At 34.5% G+C, this 10,637-nt stretch overlaps 1 protein-coding gene across 1 annotated transcript; it reads left to right on the plus strand.

Annotated features, from left to right (window-relative positions):
* Window positions 1–4,339: 4,339 nt before the first annotated feature.
* LOC130626966 (protein SpAN-like) lies at window positions 4,340–9,441 on the plus strand. Its single transcript, XM_057441353.1, has 5 exons — window positions 4,340–4,684; window positions 6,118–6,261; window positions 7,012–7,135; window positions 8,580–8,686; window positions 9,177–9,441. Exons 1-5 carry the CDS (start codon window positions 4,603–4,605, stop codon window positions 9,254–9,256), a joined length of 537 nt encoding a protein of 178 aa, XP_057297336.1. The 5' UTR covers window positions 4,340–4,602; the 3' UTR covers window positions 9,257–9,441.
* The last annotated feature ends 1,196 nt before the right edge of the window (window positions 9,442–10,637 follow it).

Raw genomic sequence — 10,637 nt, forward strand, 5'->3', positions numbered from 1 at the left:
ACGTCGTCGAGCTTAAAGAGATGTCCAATTGCTTTAGCTACACAGTTTCCTCGAATTGGCGCAGTTTGGCTTAGTACGACCAACAAGGTTTTAGTCCAGTGGTGGAAGCAATTGGCAGCTTTACTCAATTATGTCAATGGGTTAAATTTAACTGGTGGGGGTGCTGGGCTGCCCTGGGCAGCCACAAAGTGTAGAGATGTGCATGTACCCCTGGAAGAGTATGGTGAATTAAGTACAGGTGCGAGGAGATAAACGACGGTGCACCACACGAGCAGGACAGATGACTGGGAAAATAACAGCAGGGGGATGCGGCGCTGACAGTCAGAGGTGGGGCACCAAGAGGTTAATAACAGGTGTGAAATGCAAAAGAAGCTAGAGCTCATAAACAGTAGGTTCTTGTGAGGTATGATAGAGGAAATGGAATCACAGGAGAGAAGCTCCGGATGTGATTGAGAGATTAGTTAAGCCAGAAAACACTACCAGGAGAAAAGCTCCGGATGTAGTGGAGAAGAGAGAACACTACTAAGAGAAGAGCTCCGTATGTAGTGGAAAAGAGCGAATTTATTGGGAACACGCACGTGAGCTTGAGACAATATCTTCTCTTTAGCCTAGCATTCTCAACCGATTCCGCCAAATTATCCTCAGTTTATTCTTACAAAATTGAAATAAATTTTCTATTCCAAGTTTGTGTTTTTATTGGGAACTACATCAATTAATTGAAACTAAAGAAGAAAGTACAACAAATGATACACAAATGATAGCATTTACAACATGGACAAATACTTCGGGCAAGTTGGCACCCTCATGAATAAAAATAGCTCTGTATTTTACTAGTTCCATGTGTCTGCAAGTGGCAAAGTGGATATGTTTATTTTCCTTTGATCTTACCGAAATTTTCTTTGAAGTAACTGAAAAATGCATGTCTAATATGTTAAATTTTTTGACGTTACGGTCCTCAACAATAACACTACTTTAACGTCAATATCCTATATTAAATTAATAAAGCATGAGTTGGACGGGGTATATTAATGACCCTCTTCCAATCTGATCTAGACTGTGTTAAATCTAAATTCAACTTCCTCTGTATCAAGTCTGTCCTTATAACCTCCTGCGATGTCAGCAAAACTTTTAAACCCTTATATCTCCTCAGGCGTTTGTCAAAAACATACGATACTATAGATTATTTGGGTCAGCATTTCAACCTTTACACATTACAGACAACAAATGACTAAATCTCACAAATTTTTCTTTATGTATATGCACTGCTGACGTCAGCAAAAAATCTAAAGCAACCTATTTTTTCATTGTTCTTCTGCGCCTTAGTGGATTTTTCCACAGGCTTTATCGATTAGTAATTAAATACTTTAACAACACTGCCAAAAGTAACTTTATAAACACAAGTTCAAGTTTGAAAAAAATGCCTCAATGCGGAATCTAAACAACATAAAATATATATACTTTAATAAAATATAAATTTAGGTACATGTTAGCAAAAAAAGTCAATAGCATTAGTCGGGTAATTCTTTTTACAATAAACACTAAGCAACTAGTCTTATCAAACAATCGGCAACAGAGAAAATGACTTCATTCTAAAGTTCCGGCTAAACCTGCAAAACAAAGAGGCTTTAGAAATAATTCCGGTGAATCTCACATTTGAATAAACACATGACTAGGTAGTTCGGCAACTTCCATTTTGCTCTACCCTGCACAATACCTGCCCTGTTTACCATTTTGTAGCAAGCTGACTTGCCAGATTGTTACTAGAGCCGTTTGTTTAGATAACTACGTAATAAGGTCAGTATACGGTAGAAAGAAAGATTTGAATCTTCTGTGATGTTCACTCTTTTTAAGAAAATGACCTTCCATATTCAATGTTTAAATGACTTTTCCGAAAAGATTTTACCAACAAAAACCCACTCACACCCAAGACAGTTTGACATCTTCCGTTCTTAAATCGATTTGTAAGTGGCCCCTGAGGAAGTATCGTTATAGGACGGGTTTGAATAATGAGTGTTAGGAATCAGGTATCAATTTTGTTTACACACTCTGTTTACACAGCTTGCCTCCATTTTAACAGCCCCTGAGAACATTTTACTTTGGTGATTAACTTAATGCATAACAGACAGGGACATTTGATAAAAAGATTAAATATTCAGGACATGATCCTAACATTTTGCCTATATTTTCGAAATTCATGACATTCCTGACAGAGTGGAAATATTGATATAGTAAAAAATGCACTGACTTCCCTTTCCCTACCCCATAGATGTTAAACCCACTGAAAATGTAAACCAAAAAACCATCCGCTCTAGAGGGTTTAGATAGCTAGCTAGCTTACGTTTTTCGCTGAACAGAAAGTGCAAAGAGAAACCTTGTACGACCCATAACATAAATGTGAACACAGAATGAAAAGCTGATTGCTATTCCTAAAAAAGCCAGAAAATAAACAAGAAATAATAAGTAAAAAGTCATTTCTTTCTATTCTATTTTTTATCCTTCAAATCCACCACGTTACTGCCCGACAACACAATTATTTTGATGTCTTGTAAAATATACATGAATTTAAATTCGTGTTTTCGACATGCTGTGGTGGGAGGGTGGTCTGTGATGTTACGCCCAAAACGAACCTAAAAAGTACGCATGTTCATGGTACAAGACTGGACAAATATGAATTTTAACCTAAAATTAACTGTGTGAATAACCTTAAGTATATGTGAACAAGATGGTTAATTGACGGCTTATGTGGTAAAGCCTTAACGGTAGGTTGACGCCCAGAATAATCTCGTTTTCAGGTCTCCTTGTCTGTTTTTCTCATTATAATTAATAATTAAAATACAAAAGAGCAATGAAAATGCGGCTGATATCAAAGACAGTTGAACGTCTATATACATATGCATTCCAATTCAACATCAATCGCTTAAAAAAGTTTATGGAGATCGCAGACAATTATATTCAACTTATAAATAAATAAAAATAAAGCATTTTAAATCCCAGTAGAGCAACGTAAATGAAGTTTTCAATCTGGAGAATGCACGACATATCTTTTATACAATCTTTTCTCGTATTCCAATATTAAAAATGCGAAAATGTATATATGTATTTATTTTGTCAAAATAAAAATTCTTTGGAATTAAATTGTTTATTGAATCTTGTCTGATACCTGTGTAACTTAGCTTCTTATCTCGTATCCGCGCAATTTTGTTCCGCTAAACGTTATCCGATTTTAACTAAACATTTATGAAGGACAATGGGATAAAACAGTTGGATGACGTTAATATGTGCAAGAGGACGTCATCAAATAATTCCAAACTGTAGATTATAAACTTCTTGCAAATGATCCACATAAGCAAAATTACTTGATGAGCGCATAAAATGGCTAAAATATGACGTTGGAATTGCAAAATAGGATATCTAAAGAAAAATAATACTTTTTTGTCAGATTTTGAAAAACTGGTACGTAGCTGGCAGCAGACTTAACCAGGTGGGTGCAGAGTGGAAGTCCGTTGTTAATACATCTTCACTGCATCCTTGTTCCCAGGAGGCGAAAATTCTTAAGCACGGGTAAACTTGAAAGGATAACAATAAAAAACTGTCCTATATGGAAAAACATCAACTGTGAAAATGTTAAAGAAACTGAATAAAAAATCTTCTAATGTCCGCCTTAGTTTTATCATAGTTAATAGAAACCATAGTTAATAGTTTTTTCTATTAACTATGGTTTTATGTAGTGGAGTTCGCTTAGAGGATTTCAACTTTAAAAAAACTTACACAATGAATTTGATGGTACTTTAAAGAAACATATACATGTTTTCTTGAAATTTGTGACACAACCTGCAATATGAATCAATAGAAAAGTTCATTTTTCGATTTGACATGTTAATTATTTGTTGATTGTTGCAAAACAAGTCTAGATTTCAATTTAAATTAAAGCTAAATTTTGTGGAATTGTGTCTATTTTATGAACTGTCAAGGGGTCGCTTCAACGTACGCTTAATAAGACACACGCTGGCGTGAACGTTCTTTTCTTTGCACATAATGGAAATGATCCTTGGTAAACTAATTTTAAAAATTTAACTCTCTCTGTGCACTACGTGGACCGTTATTACGTCGACCCTTGTTACATTCGCTCTTCCATTGATATTTTATTGGCCTTTAATCAACATCATTCTATCCTACGCCGGCCCCAATAATGATATTTTTCAAATGTCGACGCTTACACATGGCTGAAATAAGGAAGAATTTTAAACAAAAGAGTTATCACCATTAATTATTTTACAACATTTCTTATGCTTTTAAATAAGCGAAAATGCAGTTACTTAATGGCTTTGATGGCGAATGCTAAAACAGGGTGCAAGAAATTATACACCAAATATATATTCTTTGTCAATATTAAGTAATGTTATTGTTTTTAGTTGATATTCAGTTACTTCTCTGATATATTCCGCGTGTTCAAGAACATCAGAGAAGTGGTTTTAATTCGATTTAGAGTAGCGTTTTTATATTTACATCTCGCAGGTGTTTCAATAGTCAGTGTAAAACAATAACTCAAGCATTCTAAGAAAACTTGTCAGAAGGTTTTACCTTTGCACTGAAGTGGATAACATGATGGACAATAACATGCTGCTTAGCTTATCCTGTTTAATTTTGTTTGCTGCCACGGTCACCTGTTATCCTCCAATGGAAGGTTAGTGACATTGTTGTCATTGGTTAAAAAAAAGATATATTCGTGCTTTAATGACATGCCATATTGAATTTTATTCCATTTTATAAGTATTCCAGAAGGCTTACGAAGCATGCCCGATGATCTTAGACGCACGCAAATGTATTTATTTATATTAAATTTTGCGAGTTTGGTCAGTTTTGATCAAAGATGAAAACTCTGAACAATACAAATTCTGGAAGAACAAAGGTTTTTTATTTTATTTTACCATCTTAATTTTCGAGCCTTTAAATTTTCATCTTCGGCTCCTGGACTCTAATAATATATTTCTAATTTACATCCATAAAATGTTGATAAAATAAATGGTATAAATATAAAATGTTTAACATTTATATTAATATCCAATTATCTTTCATTTTTTTCTGTCTGTCAAGTGAATTTTTTTACGTTACTTGCAGTTAGTTGTTGATATAAAACAAAAAGCCAAACGGCTTGAAGATTTCCGCCATCAGCGGGGATAATAAGTATGCGATTAAAATATGTCATACAGTGTGAGATTATCCTCAGAGAGCAAAAACGCGATGCATGTTATCTGCAACCAAAGTTTTACAAGTTTAAAACAAAGAAAAAACAAGTAAGCTCAGCGGTAATATCCTTCCTTCTGAGGACGAAACAAAGTATATAAGAACATAAGTCTCAAAATTTGAGAGCTTGTTGAAATTTTTATAAGGCTTTGTGAAGCTTGACTACAAATTTTTATTTTAAGAAAAATATAAAAAATATGCCAAATGCCAAACGTATATAAATCGTTATCAAACTGATACATAATTTTTTTTATCATTCTCAACATGAACCACATTTGCCTGCTCTAAGTTGGCAAACTTGTGTTTCATGTGGGCAATTCATATTTTGTTTTTGATCGTATGATCGCATACACAAATCGCAGTTACATTTAGAGAGAAATTTATAAGAGAACGAGAACAAAACTTATACATGCGAATTAAGTCACATCCAACTGCAATAAAAACCATGTCGAAGAATACATGCCAACGTGAATCGAGAATTTTTGTTAACAACTGGGCATTTGCCTCGGTCAATTGCAAGGTCAATGTATAAGGCTAAACGTATATATATGTGGTCTGGATTTTATCAGCTTACAGAAAACATTAATGTCCCATTTATAACATAAATGTAAAGTGTACAAGTGAGCAATACACAAATCTTGGAAATAAAGTTTGAAAAAAATAGTCAATGTTTATCGCCTGCATTTTTCAGCCATCCAATTTGCTTTTGGGGTCTGGAAATATAAACACCGTTGTGTCACGATAAAACATGTGAAAGAAATACGCTTTCCTTTCTCATTAATAACAGTCCGATAGGACGTGAAGTGCCTATCCTAAACCATAATAGGAAATAATAAAATCACTATTTATTAACTTATTTTCTTATTTATTTAGATCCAAACCTATTTGAAGGTGATATGATTCTCAGTCCGGACCAATTAGAAAGAATCCAGAAAGGAGAATTTAACAGAGATCTCCTATTAGCTGCAACTCGACATCCATGGCCCAAACTGATTCCCTACGACTTGTATGGACTAAGTATGTGTAAAATACTATTTCTATATTAAGTATCATACTGTGAATGCTTATATAATATTACTGACAGTAAATAAAGCATTATGTCCAGCCAGGTTAAAATCATGATATTTAAAAAAAGTGTGTAGTTACTGTTAAGTGGAATTGTTAAAAACATTTTTAAATCTAAGGTGTCAGATAAGCCACTAAAACTGCTGGATGTGCTTCCCATATTTCCAGAAGTAATCAATGGTTATCTAACTTAAATTCTTCCTATTTTAAAGGAACACCTGTTAGCGTTGATCCGATACATGAATGTAATGCTGAAACCTTGGACGGAGATGATCGCCTGGATGGAAATAAATTTCCTGGCACCAGCCATTTTTTGCGCTCACTTTATGATAACTGCACATCCTCTTCAATTCAATTGCATCTTAAGTTATTTGCATAATTTTTTACAAAATTTTAATTTTTTAAAAAGATTGAAATGAAATGAGTTTCACTTCCAGATATAATATAAAAAGGTTAGAAGACCGGAACGATTTCACATTTGCCCAGGTGAATGAAAAACTTTCATGTATACGCAACCCTACCCTGAGCGTGGTATGGCTGTTCATTCAGAGAAGCCGCTAGTTTAGAAATTTACAGTAAAATTAAAGAAGATAAATCCCTTATACAATACTGTACCGTGCTATGCTGAGCTGTATTGTACATTGCCTAATATGTCGAATATTTCTATTTTTAATAAGATATTATATACGATAACATTTTTAGAAACTATTCCTAAAGCAAGAAAAGTTATCGAAGATGCTTTCAGAGAATATCATAAATACACTTGCTTACGATTTATTCCAAGAACAAACGAATTTGCTTATTTACAGTTTCTTAACGGACAGGGGTATGTATCACTTCCATACATTACATATAGCTTGCTTATAAACTTTGTACACATCAACAGAGCTTTGTAAGACCCATTACATAAACTGTGCTGTATCGAGCTGGGGTTATCGAATTCGGATTGGCACAGGCTATAAAACAAATATTTAGCCGTGTTGTGTCAAGCCAAGCTGTGTCGCACGCCTTTGCACGACTTAGCTCGACTGCATAAAACCAAAGACCGAACCGAGCCGTGCTGAAGCATGCGAATAGCGCTGAAAACTGAGGCATGCACATAGCGTTGTAAAACTGAAGCATGCGCATAGCGTGGTAAAACTGAAGCATGCACATAGCGCTGAAAACTGAAGCATGCGCATAGCGTTGTAAAAGTGAAGCATGCGCATAGCGTTGTAAAACTGAAGCATGCACATAGCGTGGTAAAAGTGAAGCATGCGCATAGCTGATTATTTAGTTAAAAACTATTGTAAAAGATCTATCATCAAAGAAATTTTGATAGAGTGAAGTTTGGCTCTGCTAAAAATATTTGTCGAGCCCAACAAAGTCAAAGCGTGCCAAGGATTTTAAGAGTTTAATTCAGCATAGTACAGCTTGTATAATGGACTTAATGGTTAGCGTATTCATTTTTAATTACGCGTTAATCGGTCTAAACTTAAGCGAATATTTCTTTTCGTGTTTAAAGCTGATGTAGAAATATCGCTGATAAGAATTCAGCCAAAACATTTGTATATGTATCGGTTACAAGCAAAATAAGTGCAAAAAGGATAAAGCACCATCATATATAGTTAATGTGCGCTATGAAAATGCTGTTTTACTACCAGCTTTTTTGCCACAAGAAGTTTTTTTATAATGCAAGTCAGCTGTACTCTATCTTTTGCATCGAAATTAGAAAAATAAATAAACAAACAATAAAAAAGTTTATAAGACAAAATTTGTAATTTTATTTAAGTAGTGATAGCGCATTCGAATCTAAATCATAAGGATCGGATTCGAGTCTCCACTTTCGCACTGTAAGTGAGGTGTTGTTAGCCGGTTTGGAGCCGTTCACTAACGACACTACCTATACACTGTCGGGTATTTAGGATGCATTCCTTGAGGGTGTTAGTCTTCCTGTCACTCTGGAAGACTTGAAGTACTCACACCGACAACGCCCTTACAAAAACAAACCTTAGTAATTACGCCTCTGGCCCATTGCTCTTTCTAGACGTCCTATACATATGCTACGTAAGATACTGCGGGGCGCTCTATGTCAACTCTTTTTCGACGAGTCACATGCAATTTCGTCTAGAAAGTGGGAAGTACTACAATAATACTCTATTTTGCAATGATTTTATTAAAAGTTTCTGATGCAGCGTGAGAAAAGCCTTTTGAGCATTATTTTCATCATTACTCATACTACATATAACAGCAACTGCTACTGCTATATCTTTTATGTAATCTATTTTTAGCGGCTCGTCCATGGTTGGTTACAAAAGAGGTAGAAAAAACACAATTTCATTGGTACCTACCTGTTGGACAAAAGGGATAGCCATTCATGAAATCATGCATTCCTTAGGTAGGCTGTTGTAACTTATATTCACTACCTTACCTTAAGGGTCTTTTACGTTTATGATATCCTGACAGAAGGGTTTTTACGGAGTCGTCTTGTCGAAATATCAGCCGTCGAGAAATTAATTCTCTACCTGCTTCCTCCTGACAAAAAGTCGTACCATGCACTCCCTACCTACTCCGTATTGGGTAAAAATACAATGCCTACTAATAATGCTTCCTTTAAAATGCAACGAATTATTTAAAGCAAACAATTGATATCAGAAAAAATTGATTTTCTGCTGATGAAAAAATACAAAAACGACCATACACAGATTAAGGACTTTTGATGTTATAAAAATGGTTTTCTTAAATCCCCGAGGCTGGAACTCTAAATGAAATGAATCACTGTGGCTATTCTTACATTCATAATTTTTAACCACAACAACGCTGCTCGACGTTGGCTTTCCCTTACGTTTGTCTACTCTCTTACTTGTTACAAATCCATATTTTCTCAGGTTTTCATCACGAACAAAGCCGACCAGACCGAGACAAATATATCAGGGTGGTTGATGACAATGTCCTCAGCTGTAAGTAAAATTAAAAAGAAACATCGTACACCGACGAGTTCTTTTATTGTTGTCGCCAAATATGCTCAAATTTTTCTGAAAGACTGAACTATTTGTAAAACCTCCCCTCCCCCGCGATTCTTATCAGTTACATTTGAAGATAGGATAGTAAAGCACCTCCCCAGCCCTCTTTACAAACTGTGTTATCTACTCCCCCTTCCCACCAAATTACTTCTCATTTTTGCCAAAAATTATTTATTTACAGAAATTAAGTACAAAAGTTACAAAAATTTATACGCGTGACAGTTTTAAAAAAATGCATCTTATTCTACTATTACGATTAACGCAATGCAGTGTTTGGAGTGGGTGGCAAAACTTCCCTGTTGCAATCAGTTGCAGCGGTCATTACTTCTTGTTCTTTAATTATCATGCTAGCAATTAAACATGTTTAATGAGTAAAAATGAGTGTGAAAGGTTTAGTTTCTTTATTCAATTTGTATTCAATCTACTTGACAAATGAACTTAAAGTTCCAATAGACGTCTTTTTAACTTATTTTATTGGTTACGGCTCTTTCTTCATTTGCAGAGGACGTTCGAAAAACTTACCAAAAATTTTAGAAGGTCCGAAAATTAATAATGTTGCCGTTTATTGAAGATTCGTGTTATCAGCGGTGGAAGTTTGGGAAGGTTTTGGCCGCAGTATTAGAATGAAGAACAAATTTACACGTTTGCTGGTGTAGCCATTGCTTGTCCTATTACAAAAAAAATCATAACAAAAAAGAAAATAATAACAAAAACCATTTTGAACTTGCACCAACCAACCACCAACATAAACGAAAAATAATACACATTCTATATATAAATATACTCAATCTTTTTTACAGACTTACCTTTACATATGCTTTTTTTATTCAGTAAAATCTACAAAAATGAGTGAAACACGGGTATATTGTTTGTCAATGCACCTGCAAATTCATATCAAATTGCGCGTTTTAAATTACTTATTCTGAGATCATTATCTAACAGTCGGTTAAGGCTTGATAAAACGCAACTGTTTAAACATACACCGGTGAGAATAAATATGTTTATAGCTTATACAAAAACGTAAAGTCAAATAATGGAGAGATGCAAATAAAACAAAAAAAAGCATATATCGAATCAGCGAACAAAACACTACGAAAGTCATAAAATATAAACTAAAAGTACCTGCACCGATGTGAAAATAGATGTATATATATAATAAACGTAAAATATTGCTTCTCCGAAAATAACATTTTACCTAAGCATGTAAAACTCGAAGCAATTGATTCGGTGATTTTTCGCTTTATCTTGTTTTTTTTTTCGCACCCTACGTTGTTTTAAAACAGAGGGACGTACAGTACTTGCGACATTAAAAAGATATTGGTGAGG

The sequence above is a fragment of the Hydractinia symbiolongicarpus genome, chromosome 2, assembly GCF_029227915.1.
Source record: "Hydractinia symbiolongicarpus strain clone_291-10 chromosome 2, HSymV2.1, whole genome shotgun sequence".
NCBI classification, from domain to species: Eukaryota; Metazoa; Cnidaria; class Hydrozoa; order Anthoathecata; family Hydractiniidae; genus Hydractinia; species Hydractinia symbiolongicarpus.